The sequence below is a fragment of the Calonectris borealis genome, chromosome 9 (genome assembly GCF_964195595.1).
Source record: "Calonectris borealis chromosome 9, bCalBor7.hap1.2, whole genome shotgun sequence".
Lineage (NCBI taxonomy): Eukaryota > Metazoa > Chordata > Aves > Procellariiformes > Procellariidae > Calonectris > Calonectris borealis.
This window is the reverse complement of record NC_134320.1, coordinates 9,367,223-9,390,535: the sequence shown is the minus strand read 5'-3', so window position 1 is coordinate 9,390,535 and position 23,313 is coordinate 9,367,223. Positions and strand designations below refer to the sequence as shown.

Sequence of the window (23,313 nt, the reverse complement as noted above, 5' to 3'; positions counted from 1 at the left end):
TGGCTGCAGCTGTGGGTTTAAGAAGAGATGATAGCCTTGATTTCCCATAGAGACTTTGGGGACTGTAATGTTGACATTGAGATGAAACTATCTACAACAGCTTGCTCTGTCAGTGTTTGTCTGGTTTGAATCAAGGATGTATGTATTCAGGTGCTAGAACTAGTTGAGAGAGCTAGGAAATGTATTACAACATTCTCAATTTTTTACCTTAAGTATCTGTACTACAACTTTTTTCTTCCAAAATGTTTTAGCCATTCTATGAGTTGGTCAAAACCCAGCGAAGCAAAGCAGAGCTGTTTTTGAAAAATGCTTGTAAGCTTTTTCCGCCTTAGTGTGCCCAGTAAGTTTGATCAGCTTGTATAACTTTCGGAGTTTCGTTTGCATGCTGTTGTTGCAAAGGATTGAGCCAAATATAATTTATAGATTTTTTTTTTCTTTCCTTCTGAAGAATCCACACTGCCTACACAGTCAGAGATTGCTGACAGCTCAATTATTTGTAGTGCTTTAACCTGCTAATACAGTCTCATTATTTATCCAGAGACTCCTTCATTTGCTTTATTTAGTTTCTCAGCTGACAAATCCCATCTCTCAGGATACTCATGTTTTCAGTCTTAATTGGTTACCGATTGGCTCTTCCGTCAGCTGATACCGGCTTGAAGACATGATGCCAATCCTTTCTTAGTATGTTCTGGGATTTGTACAAGAGAGGTTTAGCCTTCCTCTTAAGTCTCCTTGTCGCCTAAATATCAACTTCCTAAAGGTTGTCGAGAGCAAACCTCATTTGGATTTGAGTATTTTGTTTCCTTCACATTTTTCTGAATTTAAGAGACAAAGTTGTTCGGTTTTTGAGTCCTCTGGAAGTTTTTCCTTGAAATCTCCTAGTGTTCTTTTAAGTGAGAAGACAAGATGTTGCAATGCTTAAATACAGCACTCGTGTTCGCAGCGTTACCACGGATGCTCCCTGTGGGAAGGGTTGGAAAAGCCCCCAGATGTGGGCACTCGTGAGCTCCCGGTGAAAATCAATGGGATGCGCTTGTGACTCCTCTTCATGCTTTTCAAAAAGCCCTCCTCTCCGAGTCAATAGGCTGCGTTCAGAGAGGTGGGCTGGGGTGACTCAGAGTCCAGTGACGGTGTGACTGTACGGGTTGTGCTGGAGCGCTTGGTCGTGCCTGGGGTTATGACAGTGCTGGCTCCCTCTCGCTGAACTCCTTCCCTGATCTGCTGGGAATGATGGGAGATGCCCAGATCAAGCTTTGCTCTTATACTGGTGGAAACAGCAGAGTAGTCCTTTGAGGCCAAAGAAACCACACTAAGTCAGCAAGGCAGTCTTGTCTTCGTGGGGAAAACTGTGGCAATTTGACTTTTACCTAGTCATTAAACCTGAGCTAACCCTTATGTGGGCACCAACCTCTGAAACCACAGGGAAAGGTCCTACAGGCTACACGAGTTTTACCAAATAACTTCTGTTGTTGTTGTTTTTTGTTTCAGGTAGTGCAGTTGCTCAGGTAAATCTGGCTGAGGGTCTGGCTCGCCCTGGTCAGCGCGACCGAGTCGGGAGGAGGGGGTCTGTTTTCCTGGGCTACACATGCCCATGTGTGTGCGCTACCTGTGCAATAGGATCTGAGTGCTAACTGCAGTTCCTTTATATTTGGTTTACAATGTAAAATAATAATGATAGTAATTCCCAGTGCAAATTTACAGCAGTGAAACTTGAGAGTGGGATCAGGCCCACATGCAAAGCTGTTAAGTACTTTAATGTTACTTGTATCAACAAAACAAATCTCTTTTTGGAAGAGGAGGTGGGGGAATAAGAAGAGATTTTTGTAGTTGTATTTGCAGTTTCCTCTTCCCTTCCTTTCACGCTAGAAATTCTTTATCCTTTCATGCACAGTTGAGAATTAGCCATTTATTCTTAGTGCTGGCGATGCAGTCTTTGATATTTAAAATGGAATGTGTTCCTTTTTGATGCTCTGTGGTTTTGAATGAAGTACATGCTAGCAGATTAATGGTGCAGAACAGTTAGGCACTGGCCATTTTTTCTTCCTTTCCATATTATTTCATCATTCAAAAAAAAATTAAATATATTTTTAAAAAGAAGAGACTGTGAATTGTCTATTGTTTGTGCGGTGAAATTGTTTTCGCAGTGTTGTCATTCTCTTCTAAGTTGAAATCGTTGAATAGCTATGAGCTGTCACATTTTTTGTAAGTTATAACTGCATCAAGCTGTGCTGACAAAATGTCCCTGCATAACTGTTAATATGCATTGTCATTTTAAGCATGAAACAGTTTAGCTAATGATTTATCTCTTATAATGCAGCACTTGGGGCAGCTGTATGATTTGTCTCTTTAGCAAGTCAAGTAATTTCTTTAACAAAATGTTAAGCACAGATGGGCCATAGGCTGTCAGTTAACCATTATTGTGCATGCATCTGCTTGCCTTCAATGCACTGTTTTATGTATTCAGCCACTTACTTAGGCACAGCTCTCTGAAAAGCGGAACCTACTCTGATTGGCAAATAAAATGTTCATTTGTCTCTTCTTCCTATTGTTTTGTTTTGGTAACACATGTCAGCAGCTCAATTACCCAGTTCATTAACAGCTCCCAATGGACATGATGGCCAACCCATGATAAGGAGGGCGATTGTGGCACATATGGTCAATAATAGCCTGTCTCTTGGTAATTGTAAATAAAAGTCACTGTTGGCCATTTCCTTTTACTGCAGCTACTGTTTTCCTTTTCACTTCGCTGTACAAAGCACATTTCTTTATGTGAATCAGCCCAAACAAAATAAAAATACCATCCACTTCTCTCAAGAAGATCACTTTTATCACTGTTGTCATAGTTGTTCCCTTTCTGTGCTGACTGTCCAGCTTAGAGCTCAGAGGAGATGGGGTTGCTCTTTTCCAATTCCAGTAATCGATTAATTACTCTTATTAATCAGTTTACTTAAACAGCAACATATTTTCTCCCCATTTCTCTCATTCTCTCACTGCAGACTTCAGTAAAGTGCATGTGGAGTTATAAAAAAAAGCCATTTACAATGTTTTTGTAAGTATGCCCTTTGCAAATAGCAGCGGTTTTCAAAGGAGTAATTGAAGTGTGACTTAATCCTTGTTAGTTGAGCGATATTCATGTCTGGAATGGAGGCTTGCTTTTTGGTTTCGTTTCTTATTTTTTAATATATCATAGTCAAAATGCCAGTAGAAAGGGTTAAAAGTAATTTTACTACTTGTGATTATTTCACATTGTACTAGGTATTCTGTTGCTTTCTAGCAAGATTGAGAATTTTCTCATATATTTGCTGATCCTAAATTTTCACTTTTAACAGGGAACTAGAAGTATGTAGCAGCATTAGCACGTTTTATCTTAACCCCCCCGAGAAATCTTTTGTGGCTTCTTGTTGTTCTTTGTGTTTTTTTGAAATATGCTTCTCCTTTTCCTCTCAGAGAGGAGGAGTCCCACCGCTGACAAATTTTGGGCTGTGACCTAACAGGGTGAAACTTGGCGTGCCTGAATCCCCCCTCTGCCCTCTTCCCCTGTTGATGGTGAAGTACGGAAAGTGAACAGTGAATTGGATAAGCTTGCAGCTCTGAGTCCTGGTAAACTTGCCAAAAGTGCTTTGGGGGGAGCACCACAACATAAAATTTAGGGGTGCTCTTCTAATCTTGGGAGCATGCTTTATCTCAGATCAACACGGCGTTCAGTCGTAGCGTCTTAAAGAGCTCACAGGTGGCTGAGGGGTGACTCCAGACCCCCTGAGCTCGTACCCCGCTGCCTGCCATATTCATAACTAATCTGTAGTCTCCACCCAGGGCTGTGGGCACTTGGGGAGTTGTTGAGTGTCAGAGTTTATTTGTCCTGTTTTGATTAGCACAGACCTGGCAGGGCGTATTTTCTTTTTAATGGCTCCTTGCTGTGACAGTGAGGTTTCGGGAGGAGAGGGGAGCCGGCGTCATGTTTCCCCAGGCAAATTCAGCAAAATGAAGGGCTGATGGGCTGGGAGGGAGGTAGCTGGTCGGCTCCAGAGTCTTCGTTATATTTCATATGCAAATATGAGCCTGCCCCTAAACGGGACTGCTCAGAGGGGAGGAGAGAGGGGGGCTGTTATTAGGAAATAAAGATGCCGTCTTATTTTCCTGTGGACCTTATTTTGAGGAAAGAAAGGACGCCTGACGTGTTTCTAGTCCGTCGACTGTTAAGGGGCCAGCTGCTGAAAGCCTACCCCAACACAAACACGGATCCAGGGAGGAATGCGCTGCTGGCCACCTACCGCTGCTCCCAGCCCTCGCGGCAAGCCAGCGCCGGAGGTTTATTTAGCGAGCGCCTGGGGCGACTCTGACGGCCCACGCCCTGGGACAGTCCTCCCTTTCCTCTTGAATTCATCCACAGTGTGGCGGAGGGCTGCCTTTGAGCCCCTTACCTCTGGCAGGGAGAGGCAGGCTCGGAGGGTCGCCTCCAGGTGCTGAGGTTTGGGGAGGGGTGGCTTGGATTAACCCCTGCTGTGCATCCCCTTCACCCTGGCTGCCCTCCCCGGCCCCCCGGCCCACCGCCCCCCTCGTCCGCGGCAGCCTCCTTTGTGCCTGCCGCGTCCTGCCAGGCAGGTGTCAGAGCCCTGAATGCGGGCGAAGGCCCTGCTGATGGATACCACAGATGGAGCGTGGAAATCGGTCGAATAGGCCTCAGCCACAGGCCATTTCTTAGGACCCAACAAAAGCCTCCAAATAAGTCAACAAAAATCCCAAAGATCACAAAGAGAAAGTGTCATTTGTCATTTACTGCGGGTTTGTGTGGGGGTAGCGGCCCTGCTGCACTCCTCGCCTGCACCCGAGTAAACACGAGGGAGGTCACCCGCACCTCTTCGGGCGTGAAAGGCTGCAGGGATCAGACAGCCGTCGGCAGCCCCGCCGCGCCCGCTGCCTCCGCCGCAGGACGCCCCGGTTGGCCCCAACGCGGGGGATGCCCCGGCCGCAGCCCTAAGTAATAGAGATGTGGCTCGAGGAGGAGAGCCTGTGAAATTAATCTTGCATAAATAAAGAAATGGGAAGATCCGGGGAGGGTAGCTAGCAAATAAAACCACCACCAGAGCCCTCCCTGGCCTCTGGTATATTGATTTTTTTTTTTTTTTGTCTTATTTTAGCGAGATCTGTGGCTATCGAGAATTTATCTAGGGCAGACCCCAGGCTGTAACGCTTAGAGGAAGAGGCTGTGTAATATTTTATTGAAAAATTTTACAGTGATTGAAGGCTTGCCAGAGAAGTTGTGCCTTCGCAGGTTGCAGAAAGATAACCTCTCTGCCTGCGTTTGTCAGGTGTGCGGTGCTGCAGCTGTAACGTATGGGTTTTAAATGGTTGTCATGTTTCTGTTATTTAATTATTCAAATGAAATGTCTTGCTGAGAGGAAGAACAACCCACAGAATGACCTCTTGTGTGTTATTTTGTTGTTCGGTTTTTGCCCCGACGTGTCTATTTATGGTGTTTGGAAAAGGGATGGTTGCAGAGCTCCAGGTGACCAAATGGCTACGACACTGGGCAGAGGTTTTTTGCATATCGTGGTGATAACTGGCATGCAGCATTTCCTCAGGCCACCAGACAGGTCACAAGGGGCTACGGGACAAATAATTGCTCTTTAATTCTGTAATTCCTTCTTTAATTAAACTTCATGGCTCAGTACTGGTAGTACTTTTGGCTGCCTCTCCCATTTTGAGCTGTGCAGTAAGGGGGGTACCGGTGATCCCGAGGGGTCTGGCTGGGGATCTCCCAGGACACTGGTGAGTCTCCTCCTTTCTCCTATTTATAGCTCGAGGGGTTAGAGTATTAAGATCTTAAGACAACTGTAAAGGTTAGCAATATGCATGTTGTGTGTCCGTGGAGGTGATGGAGATAGAAATAACCCAGCTAAAACCTGACCACCTTTACCTGTGCTGAATAGTATCTTTTTATATCATGGAAGTCGGTGGATCTATTGGTGAGATACTGCTTAGCAAAAGGGCAATACACTATGGCTGTTGAGCCTATATACAATAAATACTGCTTTTTTAAAGGCTGAGGTGTGTCCAGTTTATGTGCTTAGCTAATACTCTGATTGGCTTCTCACCTATATAAAAGTCTAGTAATGGCATTTTAATAGGAAAAAATAAAAATAAAAACTTCCTTGAAACTAATAATATTTAAGAAGACTTTGTAAGAAATAAAAATAGTGCAGTTTGTAGTACAGACATGTAGCTATCATTTGAGATTACATTTGTCTGATTTTCATATTGCAGATCAGACAAGACAAAATAACTCAATGTTTTCAATAAAGCTGCACATAGCAGCCAGCCCTGGCAAAGGGTAACACCAAGGAAATCGGAGAGATATGAGAGCCACTTCATTTGATATAAATTTTCTCCCTACTTTAATTTTATTACTTTCTCTCTAAATGTTTGCACTTGATTAGACATATTGTCCTGGAGTCTTGATACTTTGTTCAGTTTTTTTCTGACTGGCTTACCTTTGTGCCTTTCATATACTGCTTAATGAAATGTAAACCTAAAATGAAAATGAAATTAAGTCAGTATTTCAGTTCTGCGTTCTCATTGCGGCATGAATGCAAGGTGCAGGGAAACATCACAAAAGACTTTGCTAAGTCTTTATAAAACATTTTTAGAAAGATCATTATAGGCCTCCTGATACTTCCCACCCAGTTGGTGAGGGAATTCACTTCAGAAATTTAGCGATAAATATCCACTTTAAATTGCAGTTTAAGCTGGCTTTTTATAGGCATATATGTAGATGTTTGAAGAAGTTCCATACATACATGTAGAGTCTGAAAGAGAGTATTGAAAGAGTTCCTGAGATTTGAGGACTTGATTTTTTAAATTTTTTTAAAAAACCCAAACAACTCATTGTACACCGTTAACGACAACTTTTGTCAGAGAAGTTTTCTCCAGAAGGGACCTTCCTGAGCTCTGTTTCAGATCTTACCGCATCGGGTATGGTCAGGGTGCAGTGCTAGCCAGTGTGCCCTGTTAGCGTGGCTGGTGTGCTTTCCTCCAGTGTCTAGCTTGGCAGCAGTAGCTGTTCAGCTTAAGGTGGGCGATTTGTATCTGAGGCTAACATAGGGAAGCTATATCTTAAATATCCTATGTTTCTTTCTATTCTTGAACAGCAGCATGAAGCCATCCTGGAAGGCTGTAACTTGGCACTTGCTGAGGAAGGCAGGTGCCGCTGATTCGCTTGAGAAGGTTCGGGATTTGTCACTAGTTCAGACAACATGTTACGTTCATTTTTGGGATACCCTAGACTGCCTGTTTAATAAGGAATGAACTTGAACTGTTTGGGATAGGGTGTTTGTGCTGGTTCCCCTTTGTTCTCAGGGACAATATTCTCAAGAACCAGAACAGCTTAATCCAGTCTTACTTGGGGCAAAACTTCCATGTAAGTAAGAGACTCTGGGAGTTGGATGTTTTCACAGTGCATCGATGCTGAGCTCTGTGGGAGTTTCTCCTGATGTCCTGTGTATGTTGGATCAAAAATATTGGTGGTGTCTGGACAGTGAAGATAGCTTTCACATAAGAGCCTCTGGTCTAGCAGTAATTATTCTTTTTTTGGTATGCAGAAATTCATAAACTCTTCAGCTGAGTTGTCTGAAAAAGCACTTTGTCTTTCTCATGCTGTAAGACCAAGTAAACAGATTAGGTGTATTTATTAGTTCAAACAGCTTGACTGAAATTGGAAATGTAAGCTAGAAATGAACGTGGGGGGGTGTTTAGCTGGAGCTTGAGAAACAGTGATTTCTTTCTGGCTTTGTGTTCTCAGTTACTTCCAAATGAATCATGTTAAGAAGATTATTCTAAATCAATGTCTATATCAATAATTTATTCGGAATTATTGAAGTAGTAGAAGCAATGCTTGTACTTCAACTGAACAAGCAGTTTCAGCATCACTGGGGAGCGTCTGCCCTCTTTAGGTGGTTTCCCTTGAAGACTCGAGAAGGAATGCTTGTTGCCTGCGACAGCAGCTGATGCGAGGGGCTGAAGACTGGCTTTGGAATTCTACTCTTTTGGTTCATTACTGTTTGTTGGAGAAAGAGAACGTGGTTGAGTACTGGAAGAGGCTTTGCTGTCTTCACAGCTATAGCTATGGGTTCAGCCGCGGCTGGGCTGTAGCTGGAGTTCACTTGATTGCCAGGGAGCAGAGGGGACACCAGCAGGGATGCCAGGAGCTGGCTGTCTCTGTGTGTGATTTCACTCTCTGCATGTCCCTGAAACCCAGTAAGAGTTGCGGTTCTGATTTCTCTTTAAACTGCTGATCGCAAGAGTTGGTAGCCCCTTCCTGGGTCATGGACATGCTCTTTCTTGCCGACTTTAAATACCGACTCGGGGCGTGGTGTGAGGGGCCTTTGGTCCAACACAGCCTGGCTGTTTTGCAGTCACGTCCTGGACTGTTGCCTGGAGGCTGAGCATCAGCACATCTGCGTGTAGCCCTGCTCTGTGCTGGAAAACCTCCCAAGGTTAGGAGGAATAATGATGAAACCTTAGGCAAAGGAAGCGTGCAGGCTGTGTATTTCAGCTCTGGTCATCACAAACGCTGGAATCTCCTTGCTTTAGTAACTGGAAGAGTCAAGTCAAACTATTGCTCTGAGCTATTCTTACAGGGCCTCTCTGTGCAACGTGTATCTCAAAATGTAATTTTTCTTTTATGTTAACACTTGCCTGGCCTGTCCTAAGGTTATGTTAGGTGGTCCTAAGACAGGCAAGTAAGTTGCAAACAGGCGGGAATGTTTACATGTGCTGAGATACACTAACACAAACATGTGAAATACTGTTCAGAGTGTAGGACAAATAATACACATGACATGAAGTAAATATTTGGTTGTGTATGAGAATTAATTTCTTCAATAGCGCTCCCCATACCTTTGCAATTGCTTCCATGACCATTTCAGCAATAAGGTTTTAGTGATGGATCTATAGGGAAGGTCTCATGGACATGTGTCTGTAGAGTCAGAATGTTTAGGTTACAACATGCACACCGGAGTGACAAATATTTGTATCTGCTCACTAGTTCAGGGAAAGGAACAAGGCCGTATTGCTTGTCCGATTGCTTGGGACTAAGCAGTACTGCTGAAGTTTTTAAAACACTTGCAAACTGCTGGAGGAGTTGAAGGAATCGAATATTCGTTTACTCAAAAAGATTGTTAGAGGTCCTTAAATATTCTTGGGCCAGGAAAAGGAGCTTCTGACAATTCTTTATTTTGAGCACATTTGCACAATGTAACATTTAACTCTGATTCGTTTCTCACTTTTTTGCTTTTTTGAAGTTTGCCAACTCAGTTCTGGGTCATGGGGAAAAAGCAGCCTTTCCATACAAGAAGATATCATCGATTGATCCAATATTTTGCTCTTTTTTCCTCAACTAAAGCTAATTTTTGTCTTTAATTTTTTTCTTTTTTGAGCATCAGCACCCCAGTCTGATGAAGGCTCTGACATCGATTCTGAACCAGATTTACCTTTAAAAAGAAAGCAGCGTCGTAGCAGGACAACCTTCACGGCAGAGCAACTGGAAGAGCTGGAAAGAGCTTTTGAGAGGACACACTACCCTGATATTTATACCCGGGAAGAACTTGCGCAAAGAGCCAAACTCACGGAGGCTCGTGTCCAGGTATGTATTTAAAAGCTGCCTAACAAAAGGAATTTCCTTTTCTGTTAGCATGTCGGGTCCTTTTATATTCTCACGTGATCCTACCCTGGGGTAGAAGGAAAATATTTAAAACCCTTAGGGGTTTTTGCATCTGTACATGGACATTAGTTTTCCAACTGTTTAAGGCAACAACTGCTTTGAAAAAAGTTTTGTGTTTTCCCCAGTAATTGTTCCATACCTACTGTGCATATAATACTGAGCCTCTGGAGAAGAAGGTCCATTATCCCAGTTTGTTTATTTTATGCATTTGACAGCACTGTGCATATAATCAGGTCAGCTGTTGTGCCGGTTTATAGTTATTTAACTGATTTCATCTGTTGTTGTTTGGGTCTTTCAGGCATTAACAGAGGAGAGAAAAACATTTTTAAAAGGGCAATGTGTCTATAGAGCCATGCAAGTGAGCAGGGTTACTGGTGCAGTATCTCTACAGTTTACTTTTAGGTTAGCTTTTGAAGTTGACTTGATTTAAACTTTGTAATATATCTCTTATCCCCACTGTCAGTTTAATTCAAAAGAAAATAAACCCACAAATAACCGTTAGGTCTTCACAATTTCATGTAGATCTGGATTGTCTAAAGCAAGCTAACATGCTGGAGCAGTAAACCATGGAGCTGATTTAAATTTAAAAAAAAAAAAAGCATGAACCTGGATTTTCAGCTGTCCAAAAACGGGCAAATAGCAGCCAAATAATTCTGGAATAAACTGCACCCCAGAGTTCAGGTTCAGACTAGGACTTACTCTGTTTCACGGTACAGAAGCACGTCCTGTGAAATGTTTAATACCGCAGGCAGAATCCTCTGCTGTTCTTTCGCTACTTGACATCTAAGAGTTATTTGGAAAAGCATGCCCAGTTTAAATCGGTCCGAGTTGCAGATCTGCAGTTGGGTGACAAGTAAAATGTTGTAGCTTGTGATCTAACCAAGGAAGAGAAATGAGTGGTAACTTGTGATCTAATCAAGGATACAGGTGAATTTGGTTGCTTTGGTGAAACTTTTTTTTTTATGTTTTGACCTTTGAAGCTCAGCCCGAGGCATTCAGGCTCTGCAAACTGAAATAAGCAGTACAAAATAGCCCCCTGACTTTTTAAGACAAGATGCCTACTGCAGCATGGCTGTATTATTGAGTATCTGTCTTGAAAGGTCCAGCCTTTTTCAGTTTTACCTGCTAAATGCTTTTGCAGAAGACTTCACACCACATTTCTTGTAAGTGTTTGTTATGACTGAGCGAAAAATCAGATGTATGGATGAATTTGTCTGGAAGGCAAACTTGGTGATGCGTGACTCTTTACTTAACATGTTTACTAAGTGAAATGCTTGCAAAACAGCTTTATATATAGACTTGGGCCAGGTAAGACCAAATCAAGCCCTGGGAATCATCCACACACAAACATAACAAAGATAACTTCCTACACAAGTTCTGTTAGCAAGATGAACGGGATCTAGGATATGATGTTTTGGCCTATGTTAGCTTCAGTGGAAAAATACGATAAAATGAAAAAGACCTTGTTCGTGTTTTTCTAAATCAATGACCCACAGCTAGAAGAAAAGCAGAACTCTCATTAACATAACAGCTGTCTTAATGTGGCTTTAACCCTGTGACTTTTTACATTCCTTATGGCTTCCTTGGTTCCCTTGAGACACATCCTCTCTCACACCACTCCTATGATCTACAGTCTCACGAATTCCCCAGTATCTCTGACATATGGATATTTTACCTAACCCAGCATGGAAGAAAGTTCCCAGTCAATCAATGATTAAAATACCAGAACAAAACCTTTCTGGATTAAAGATGAGCTAGGGTTGAAGTAGCCAGCCTGTGGGCAGTTTCCTAGTGCACTCCATCTGTCTGGTACCCTTGAAGCCTGGCAGAGTGATTTAGCAGTGGATTAAGGGATACAGGATTTGCCTTATCAGCATTCAGCACCTCTCTATAGCCCCCTAAAATAGCCACCTATGATGGGCATGAAATAAAAGATGACCTGTGAAAAGAAAATAACCCTAAGAGACTTGAGGCTGAGGGGGCTGGATAGCCATACTGATGTAGCATTCAAGCTGTTTTAGTCACACTTCTTTTTTGGTAACAGTATGACAGAGATCGGAGATACCAAATTTTATATGGATATATACACAAAGATCTCTTTGACTGCTTCCCGATCAAGCATCATCTAAAAGAGCTAGCTCTTTGCAGCCCGAGTCTGGCTGAGCCCAGAAAATTATTTTCCTCTCTGGAGCTGTAAGGACTAATTTTATAGAGTTGTTTTACATTGTCTAGGAAGTTATTTAATTGATTACAACTGGACTAACCTTGCTATTCCCTCAGTCCCTCCATGTAGCTCTAGCATCTCATGTTCTGTTTTTTCTGCCCTGCCGCCCCCGTGCTTCCCCTCTCCTTCTATTCCCCGAGGCGGTCTCTGAACACCCGTGAAAGGAAGAGTCTTAAACCGCCGAATCATCTATTTTCTCACTTTCCCACTGTTGAAGGGTAACCAAATGCATGTTTCTAAGCTGGTTGGTTGGGGGGGGGGAGGGAGTCGCCTCTGGGCTGAGATCAAACTTAGAACATTTCAGTCCCTAAGGGGAATTTTTTGAAAGCTACAAGCAACTGAAAACAGACTTTACACTGTGAATGTTATTTGTGTACTTAATCGTGGGGACAGGAAAGGCTTTTGGGGAAAGAAGTGTTGCAACAAACTCCACGTTGCAAGAGTCACGAGATGTGTAACTACAATCATTGCAAATCCTTCAGCACTGGTGTAATAAGGAGTTAAAATGCTTCCTGCAACTCCTCCTGCAGCGCCTTTCCACTCAAGGACCACTGAGTCTTTCTCCCCTGTGTTTGAGCCTAGATGTCACGTAGAGCCAGGACAACCTCTTCTGCTGCCTCTTCCAAAGGCAGCCGGCTCCTTTTGCATGTTAGCTGCAGCAGGAAGGGGAAAGTTCTTTGGTCTTGTGCATTCATCAGAAACGATTCAGAAACACAAGTAGAGTCCCAAAGGATGACCCTTTATTAAAAAAAAGAAGTAGTAATACCCTGGGAATGTGAATTTAGATTCACATATTGTGAGTAAAAATCACAACCATGCAGTGCTTTACTGGTCCAGTTTAAAACGTCATTAAAACCATCATTAAGTTGCAGTGCAGGCCCTTAAGGTCTGTGGCCTATTTTTACTGACTCGATCTGAAGGCGAATTCTAAAAGTGAAATTTTCCCCAGTGTAGATAAGGATCAAAGGCTCTTTCTGAGCTTCAGAGCAGTGCGGTTATGGTTTCTGTAATAAATAGCGCATACAGAATGAAGTGGGTAGCATCTTTTCTGGCCACCTTTTGATTCCCACATCAGGCTTATTTTTAGACCTGGATGAACTGGACGAACTTTGGCAGCGGCTTGGCGCTCAGATTAACGGTGGGAGGTGTTTAATTCAATCTTTTGACAAAGGATTTTTAAATAAGGTTCAGGTTTGTCCTGTGGCAGGCGGAGGACCAGGAGCCTGCCTTGGCTGATGGGGACCGGCCAGTCAGACAAATCCTTTTGGGCTGTGTGTTGAAGGCAGGCCCCCCAAATTATCAAAAATGTGATGTGCGAGACTTGCGTGTTGGACCATGTTGAGGATGTGCCCCCAGCTGAATGGGATCGTGCGGGGCAGGAGGTCCTGCCATGAGAAGCGACTGGCACACGGCCTTCCTGCTTAACCTCAAATGGCAATGAGAGAAATTTGTTTGGACTCTCTTAGTCCATGAATAATGGTGAAAAAGCAGGGGAAGTCGGGAAGAATTCTGAAACATGAGTATGTCCTGTCCTGAAAAGACTCTTCTCGGCCAAATCCCAGGTTTAAATATGTTTGCTTGAAAACTTCCAGAAAGAAAAATATTGTTAAACAAAAGAGCATGTCTGAAAATTCAGGCAGATCTCTCCAGGCTACTAGGATGGGGTTGAATATTCCGATGTCAAACTTGTAATCAGCTTGTAAGCTTTTGTAAAAAGCTTATTATAGCCTCAGCAAATAAAAGAAGTCCCAAAAGCTTGGAAACCTTGAGTAGCCAGAAGAAAAATGATAAATTTTTTTTTTCAAGTGTTGTGCTTGCATACTGTTTTCTTTGTTTCACTGTGGTACAGGGAGGGGAAGAGACGTTTGGAGAAGAAGATAGCGGGGGGGGAAAGACGAAAGAAGAAATGATGACTGTTAAGCTAGTAGTAAGGTTTGAAAGCTCTGAACACCAATCTCTCAGCTTTAATAGTCTCTTCTCAGTAGCAAACAGTGAAAAGCATTCACCGGGAAATCATGGGGAAGGGAAGACCTTTGCCAAAAAAAAGTCTTCATTTGCCCTCAGCTCCTCTGAAACGGTTTGATCTTGTACGCTGAACTGCACAGTCCTACAGGGAGATGGGGTAAAGGAATGTGGGACAGATTCAGGAACATTTAAGACCTTTCAGTGGATCTTTACAGTTATTCCTGATGTGGTTTATGGAGAATTTATAGTGCCTTTTTTTAAGGCTGTCCTTCTTGCATCATATACAGGATAAGGAGAGAAAATGCTGTGTGCATTCGTGTAGTAGATAACCCTGTAATCGCAGGGTTTTTTTTTCCCCTGGGGTAAAGGAGAAATTCTTATGGGTAAATTGGCCAACTACAAACATATGCAGGCCCAAGAAGACATTTTTAAATATAAAGGAAAAGGGATGTGATTTTGATTCTCTTTTTCTGGTCCCTGCTGCCTAAGGCTCAAATTAGTGGTGCTTTAATTTATAAATACAGAGTTGAATTTGCTTATTACTCAATATTTTGCAGAACTATTCAGCTGCAGTGCTTTTGTGTAGGACTGAGTCAAAGTCTTTTCAAAGAAACCTATGAGAGTTGAGTATGTTGGATCGCACTGGGAGGTGGTTGGAAGTCCTCATTCCCTTTGGCACAGCCTAGTGGTTTTTTGGTCTGTGTTTTTTCTCTTTTTTTTTTTTTAATAAATTTTGTGTGCGGGTTTTTTTTTTTGTTTGCTTGCTTTAAAAGAACTCTGGTTTCCATCACGTTGATAATTCCATGTATCCCAACCAGCATGACTTCCCATCACCATAAACAACAGCTCCCAGCAGACCCCAGGCGGAGAAGCTGCAGCCTCGCGGCGTTCCCACTGGTGGTCCTGGCAGGTTGTTCTCCGCGGGCTAGCAGCACCGCTTTGGGATGCTGCGAGGAAACAGGCCTACCCATGGCGTGCCTCTGTGCGTACCCGGTGAACCTCATTCCTGTGAGGCTGGGGGTGTGTGGGTGTCACAGCGAAGCCGATTTACCAACTAGTTGCTGCTAAAAAGCAATTCCGTTTCTACTTTTTTTTCTTCCTACGGCTGGTCCCTGGCAGTGCTCTCCCTGGAGCTCATCTGGTACCATGGTGAGCCAGGATGGAAATTCACCCTACTGCAAAAAAACAAAAGGGAAGAAAAAACTTTTTTCCTTTTTTCCTGCTATTTTGTGCTCTTGGAATGAACTCCCAGTCGGGTCAAGCAGGCACAAGTGCTGGTGTCTGCTGTCGGCCTGGCGCGAGGGTGAAAGTGCGTGCGCAGACTGCTCTGAAGGCTGCTGAAGTAAACGTAGGTCCGGCATCAACAGAGGCTGCGGGACTGGACACTGCGGGTGTCTTTAGAAGTCACGCTGCCGTGTTTCGCAAAGGTAACGGGGTCACCTCTGTCCGGGCTGGCGCAGCCCAGCTTCATTAGCAGTTTCCTCATTTAGCTTCCCCTCTTTGCAAGGCAGCGCCGCTGCTTCGGGCATGCCCCAAATTCACTCCCTGATGGCACACCCACCAAGGGCTCCAGGATGGTCAGGCTTTGTTTTGGACATGGGAATTTTGGGGGAAGGGAGAGGCGGGGAATGGGTGGGTGGGGAGGCAGTTACCATGAAAAATATCATAAGGCAAAAGGGGAAAAAAACAAACCCCCCCTCTGTCTAAAATTAAAAGTGCCGTTAACAATACATCAGTCTTTTGACTTTGTGTGGTTTTGGCACTCATGCTTGCAATGGTCAGGACTGTGTTTAACAAAATATCCACGGGTTTCCTGCAAAATTCACATCTCAAATGTTTTGCCCTGTTGGTTCAGATCTTTTTGCCTTAAAAGCACATAGAGCACTCTGTGTTTATGATCAGACTGTTGAAATGTCAAGACTAATTACACTGGTGTGTTCCCAAGTGAATAAATGCATCTTTTAAAGAATATCCTGTTGAGATCAACGAAATAAGATATTGGCGTGATCACTTGCAAACTACTTAAAGGAAAAATGATAATAAAAAGCAGGATCTAAATATTGGAAAATAGAGATGGGAGAAACCTATTAGTTCACCTCATCCATTCTATATTGGTGCAAAAATTTTTTTTTTAAATTCTCTTGCAGAGTGATTTCTTTTCTGGTCAGTCCAATTCCAGATGCTTGAAAAACTGGAGCCTCCAATACTTACTTCCCTTAAAGGACTCTTTTTTTTTTTTTTTTGCTCCCTTTTGCTCTAGATTTCCTCCTCTTCAGTTCTGAGATGTAAATTTTGGCCAGACACTAAGGTTCAATTTTGTTTCCAAATCATGTGGGTAATTTACATTCCATCTTTGAGAGTGACATAGAAACTAGGGAGCCAGAGCCTCGCTAAAATGCCTGTGACTTGGCTTCTGGGGCAGACATTTCTTTTGGATGCTTGGGTCCCTCGGACAAGCCATGTTTCCTCTGTCCGTGTCTGCATTTGCACAGCACCAAGCACAATGCTGACCTAATTTAGAGCTCCTGCATGTTACACCAACACAAGTAGACGATATTCCTTCAGACGTGGTACTGTTTGTGTAAGAACGCTGTATTCTGAGCCTCCAAAATGCAGTAGCTTGCTTATCCACTGCTTTTGCTTCCATGGGGGAATTTGGTGTGGTAGTGGTGATCTGAAGTACTATCTAGGGTTGGTCTGCCTTCCACTGAGATCCCTGCTGTTGCTGATGAAGGCAACGCCCAAGATAATTAGTTCATCAGATTAAGTAGACGTAGATAGTTTAGAGTTGGTTTTCTGTTACGTCCCCAACAGGGTGGCACTTTCTCACAGTGTGACCCTTGTGATCTTCACCAGGGGCTGCGCTGTACTCGGAGCATCTCTGCATCCAGTGATAATCCCCTCCCCCTCAAAAGGGAGGTTGTGGGAGAACAGACGCATCCCATGGGGAACCTGCTAGATTTGAAAAGGCTACTCATAAGATTTTTGTCATGCTGGTGGACGTTGAAATTTGCTGAACATAAGAGGACATTGTGTTTAAATCATGTTGGAAATGTACAGACAAAAGAAAATGTTTCCCCAGGTGATTACAATATGTTTCTAAGCAGACACATTGGCTTGTGGTGACTAGATTTATTTTTAAGTCTTGGCTTGATATTGGCAAAATTTTTCAAGATTTCTTTGATCAGTGGTAATAGTGCACACGGATTCTTCATGATATGTGCTGATTCTCTCTTGAGAATAAGTCAAGTTGGCTGAATATTATGATTAAAAAATAATAATAAAATAAATCATTTCAGTTAATGTAGAAAGCATATAACTGCTACTAAATAAAGTTTGGGATCTATTTTTAATAAACATTACATAAAATGTAAATAAAATATTTACATTTGAGTTATTTAGTTTTGAGTAATCTTTTCTTGACTATCCAAACCCGATTTTCATCTTTTTAACTCTCCCATTTAATTTTATTTGTATTTTTTTCTCCCATCTTACTGTTACATTATTTTTTTCTGTTCTGTCACACACAACATCTGAAATCTGCAGTTACTTGGTATAAAATGAGAATTAAACACAGTTGCAAACCAAATCTCAAGCCATGTGAAAAGGGTGAGGCCGTGACAGTAAATAGTAACAATCGTGAAAACTATTGTGTTAAAACATCCAGAACCACAGATTCAGAGCTTCAGTGTGTTCATTTGTAAAAACGTGCGATGGTAAGAGTTTGGGGCCACACTTACCGTCACTGTAAAGATAAATTATTTTTAATATTTTTACCAAGGTTGGTCCAAAGCCTGTTAAAGGGAAACAAGTACGTGTGTGGATCGGACCCCTGGTGCTTACTGTAAAGGGGGGGTGGGTGGGTTGTTTGGTTGGGTTTTTTTTATTGTTGTTTTTTAAAATGTGCCTCTACTGTTCTGTAGTGATGAGTGTGTGTGGTATTAGTGGCAATAAGACTCATTCTGCAGTTTTGAATTTGTTCGAGCAGTTTTGGTGAGTTAATTTTGGACTAACTCCGGTGCTAGTCGGTGCCATCTGCCTTCCTGCTGCCCGGGGAAAGTACGAAGCCAGGGCAGGCGCAGAAGGTGCGTGCTGGGCTGGTGGGGCAGCAAGGAGTGGCAGTGGCCGGATCTGACGAGCCTGGAGCCACGGCTGCGCCAGCAGCATGTGACATGGGTGCCAGTCAAGTAGCACCCATTTGTCATGTCCCAGTCGCATGGGACTGAGGTGGTAATATGCAGCCTTGTTTCTGCACAGCCCAGGCAGGTTCCTGCACCCCTGCAGCGTCCCACTTAATTTAATGGGGGTCCAGGCGGCAACAGAGCTCTGCGCAAGTGTGTGCATCACGGGGCTGCTGTGGACTTTTTGATACCATTGAGTGCGTCCCTTTCAGTGATGTTTAATACGTGTCTGCAGTTCTGGAAACATGCAAATACATAAAATGAGCCAAAATCTATCTGTAAATAAAGCACAAAACTTGGCATTAATGCAAATCACTCACTACTGAATTAAAGTTTGGGATCTGACTCATTTTAATAAAGATCTAGGGCTTGAAGGCAAATTCTTATCTGTAGAGGAAACAAAATCTTGTTACCTCATTTTCCTCAGTGAAATCCACTCATGTAGTGTAGTTCAGTTAGTGTTCCCAAAGCATTTGAAGATCATCAGATAACCCTCTTGACCTGAAGAAGGGAGAGTGTCATGGAGAAAGCCATAGTTAATGACCTGGGTAGGCAAATTACAACATGCATTTGCTGTTCCTCGCTCCCTCTCTGACCTCCATTATCCTTTCTAAGTGCTGTTTGGCTCTTTAGCAAAGCCTTTTCCTTCCTCTTCAGCCTGTCTTGCCCTTTGTTCCTTCTCTTTGGTCGTCTTCAAAAGATACTGCCAAGCAGGTGGAAGGAGTACGTGAGGAGTAAATAAGAAATTTAGACTTAAATGTCAGAAGCAAAGGGTAAAGAGAGAATTGAAAAAGGATATAGATGTCTATAGGATGAGAAAGTAAAAAATATTGCTGAATCTAGACCCATCCTCAGCTATTGCGCATCACAGGTCTCTCATCTCCACCCTGGTGCCTTGCCCCTGCCAGCTGCTTTCAGAAATGGTTTGTGTGGAGGCTAGAGGGAGGATTAGTATCTACAGCAAAAAACCGAGAGGGATTCCTGAGGTAGAATAGAGGCTCCATCTACCCCTCTGTCCTAAATCTTAAACTGGAGTGGGAGTGTGTAATTGAGGAAGAGACGTTGTGGCCAAAGGAGGCGGCAGCTGTGTGAACTGAGCATCTCATTCTGAAAAGAGGATGAAGCCAGATCAAACTACACAGTGACAGATGGCCCACATCAGAAACCAGATGGTCCAGTGAGCCCCACCACTCCTGCTATGAAATAGCAAGCAGAGGAGAAGCCCACAGTGTAGTCCAAAATGTTGTTACACTCTTACCGAAGGGCGACTCATGGTTTGTAAATGATGTTACACCTAGAAATCCAGTCTGTCATGGCTGATTCGTAAGCCGGCATGGGCTGCTTGCAGGAAGGGTGACAGATCTGAGACCCAACTTACTTTATGAAATACGTCTACATGTGACTCATCAGCTAACATGGCTCAGTGGCTTTCAGGCCAGTTAAGGTCTTATCTAATTGATAGTATCCACAGATGATCATTGCAGCTGCTTCAGGGTGTACAATTATGAGTAATTGTCTGCTTGTTTACAAACGTGTGTAGCCTCCCTTATCTCAAACAGCTTTTCTTTCCTGCGGTGATCCACCTCCTGGACCTGAGCGCTGTAATCTAGAAGGTGCTCTAAACCTGCAGCAGGGCAGTGTGGATGCACGCTGGTCCAGGCACCCCTGCTGTGGCTGGTTGCCCTTCCCACTTGTGGCATGTGTAATCACTACACTATCAATATTGACCTATGTGTTTTGCAACTCTAATTACGTCTGCATTTGTGAAGTCTTGCCTCTTCCTTTCTTGGAGGCAACAAGAGCCATCAAAGACTTGGAAAACTTGAAACATGAACTGAGAATGACATGAAGGAAAGCAGATTTGTAGTGAAAATGTCCCGCTAATCCAAACCCCATCTGTTTGGTACCCTGTCCTGGGAACAGATTTGAAAGTGGTTCTGAAATGCTAACCTAGTACTGAAATTCTGATCTACTGTTAATGCCAAGTTTATTAAGAGATGTTTTGTACATATGTGAATACATGAAAACTTGCTGGGAGGGATTTGTGTGTTTTGTACATGGGGCTTGTATTTTTCAAATTAAAAGCTTAAAGTTCTTTTGATCATTAGGGCAGTATAGTATCCCAAGATATAAGTACAAGCACCTTCCAAAAGCGCGTTAAGCGATGTCACTAACTTGTCAGCAAATTAAATATAAAGACAATACAATCCAGACCAAATAGCTTCAGCTGGCGCTTAGATCAAATGGCGAGATGTTTTCCCTTTCTCATTAAATCTGGCACAATCAGGATAGTGGTTGATAGCCATTACAAGCACTAAAGCTTGAAAACATTAGTCAGCTTGTTTCTCAGGAGAGGCTGTATTTGAGATGAAAGTAGGGTTCGGGATTCCTATGTCCTGTCTGTTGACCCACTGAAGTGTGTGCCAAGGGCTCCTTTCTCGTCTAGGAGCTCTGAGCCCAGTGTGCATCTTCTGTATCTCTCTTCTCAGGCACTGACTGCATTTGAAATATGATGCCGTTATTTCTGATGCACCCGTATTAAATGTACAAAAATCAAATGTACCTAATTAAAACATTTGTAGGTCTGGTTTAGTAACCGTCGCGCTAGATGGAGGAAACAGGCAGGAGCCAATCAACTGATGGCTTTCAACCATCTGATCCCAGGAGGATTTCCACCCAGTGCCATGCCGACTTTGCCGACGTACCAGCTCTCTGAGCCCTCCTATCAACCCACCTCCATACCGCAAGGTACAGTAGCCAACAGGTACTTGGTTAAAATAGTGTTATTGGGGGTTTCCTGTGTTGATCTGTTGTAGAAACATTTTCTTCTCTAGTGTAAAAAAGGGGTGTTGGCTAATTTAGGGTCTGAGTCAGTGAGGACATTGCAAGCCTGCTTATTTTAAGCATGTAAGAACTCAGGTTTGTTTTGCTGCAAGAAAGGTCTGGTTGCATATGATGAGTGCTAGCTAGAGAAGAAGTAGCCTCATGCCCAAGAGAGGTGCAGTGTTTGGTAAAGCGATGTGCACGCTTCCCTACCCTTCTGCTGCGTTGGCCTCCTCCGCTGAGCGTGCCCGGCACGGCGGGGAAGGATGCAGCGGTTGCATTCTGTCTTCTTTGTTACTTTTGATGATGGTGCACTGGTAACTTCTGTGAGTACTCAAAATATTTATCTGATGGTGGGAAAAACCAGCTATTCAAACCATCTTGTTTCATATTAGATAGTAGCAAGTCTCAGTATGGTAAAAATTTGTATTAACCTTATCAGAAATTCTGTGAACTTTGACAAATTGGGGGGGGGCGGGGGGGAGAACAGAGCTTCAAATCTAGGCTACACTAGAATTTACTGTTAAAGAAAAACCTTACAGGTGAGTTTTTGTAAGACAAGTTACTGTGCTCTCCTTGCTCCCTTCTTGAGATTTGGATCCTAACTGTTGGTGGATGTTTTTGCCAGGCCGCATTCTAATTAAGGGAATTTTGCAAAACCCAGGGCTTCTTCCATCAATTGTTAGGTTTACTACAAATCACGGCAGAATTTCTGTGCTGTGACGATAAGGGTCATATATATATATATATGATGTATATTAAAATATAAATTTTCTTTTTAATTTTGCTGTAGCAATTCTGAACAATATGTACCCACTAAGGATTGTCTGAAAACTGCATGTGTCTGTTGTTATAATTTTTACAGTCTATTAAGAATTTTTGTGTAATTTAATTGGCCAGTTAAGTATCTAGCAATATTAAAGACTTACCTTTCTATTTAACCAGTATTTACACGCAGGTCCCGATGCAATTCTGTCAAGTTGAGCTTCACATGATGAACTTATTATGCCAGAAAGAAGGAGGAAAACATATCAACATGTTTCTTTTGCTTCTAGCTGTGTCTGATCCAAGCAGTACCGTCCATAGACCTCAGCCTCTCCCTCCAAGCACTGTACACCAAAGCAGCCTCCCTTCGAATCCAGAGAGCAGCTCTGCCTATTGCCTACCCAGCACCAGGCATGGATTTTCCAGCTATACAGACAGCTTTGTGCCTCCGTCCGGGCCCTCAAATCCCATGAACCCTGCCATTGGCAATGGCCTTTCACCTCAGGTCAGTCTTGTGTTTTCAGACAGAGGATTTGCTGTATACCAGAACCAAAGAGTCTAGTCCCTCAGGCCACAGTATAATGAATTGCCAAATTTAAACCATAATGTATTCTTTATACAAGCCACATGATTTCAGTTTGCTAGTTTCCTTCTTTTTTCATTTTTTTCCTCCTACTGGCTGAATCAAGAGTCATAGCTTATATTTAATTTCAAGTGATTTATAATGTAATCATGCAGGCTTCATGTTTACATTCAGTTGTCAAGCGTTTGTAATGTTCTGCTATTTTCCTGAAGATCCTTGGCTAGGTACAGAAAGTAGATCATGTAGTTTTTCTATAAATAAAATATCTCCTTAAGATAACCTCACCGAGGTTTTACCGAATGGTCCAGGAAAATTACAGGCAAGTTGTACGAGGAGAGTTCCAAGGGCTGAGCAGTACACATTGAGATGAGCCATAATCGAGTTATAAATACATAAATTAGGAGTATTACAGCGCTTTGGCAATATGTAAATGCATGAATACCATAATTGTTTTTCTAATTTGCATGAGCTCTTTTTAGGAAATCATGTTAATAAATTGCCTTGATAATTGAGTGTCAAGAAGTTGGTTAAATTTTCCTACACGCGGCATCTGTCTGAAGCTGACATTATTAGTTAAAGCTTGAATAGATGGTAGTTTATTTTATTAGCGGGAGCTTTGCCCAGGTGCTTGGAAAGAGATGTCCACTAAATTCTGAGAAGTCACAAAGAGGATGCAATCTATAATTACAATCAGGAATCTCTTCAGGGCTGAAAGTGAGAGTTTTAACAGCTTTATCTTCTTTCTACCCTTTTTTCCTCTCAGTGGTTAGAAAAACAGAGAGAAGCTCAGAATGACACAAATGAAAAGTGAAAAGACAATTATACTCAATTACACACTAATCACTGACTATCACCACTGCCTAAGCAGGGAGAGGGCATTCTAATAGGCAGAAAATGAGATTTTAATGGCACAAAGGGTGGCCAAAATAACGACTCGTATATCTTTGCCTCCTTCGTTTTCTTCAACTTGTGGTTTGCATCTCGGGAGTACAGTTCCTGGTTCCTGTGCAACGGTGATAACTCTGTGCAGCTGAAAAGTTCAAAGGCACTGGAG

General features: G+C 42.8%; 1 protein-coding gene across 6 annotated transcripts in view; it reads left to right on the top strand.

Moving 5' to 3' along the window:
• PAX3 (paired box 3) overlaps window positions 1–23,313 on the top strand; it is a 79,881-nt gene that overhangs the window by 44,789 nt on the left and 11,779 nt on the right. For 4 of the 6 annotated variants that reach the window (XM_075158166.1, XM_075158167.1, XM_075158165.1 and 1 more), the window contains 3 exons: window positions 9,441–9,640; window positions 20,671–20,836; window positions 21,967–22,181. In XM_075158166.1, the coding sequence (XP_075014267.1) occupies window positions 9,441–9,640; window positions 20,671–20,836; window positions 21,967–22,181 (581 nt within the window). Of the gene's footprint in view, window positions 1–9,434; window positions 9,641–20,670; window positions 20,837–21,966; window positions 22,182–23,313 lie in introns of all 6 variants that reach the window. The other 2 variants (XM_075158164.1, XM_075158163.1) reach the window with 1 other exon arrangement.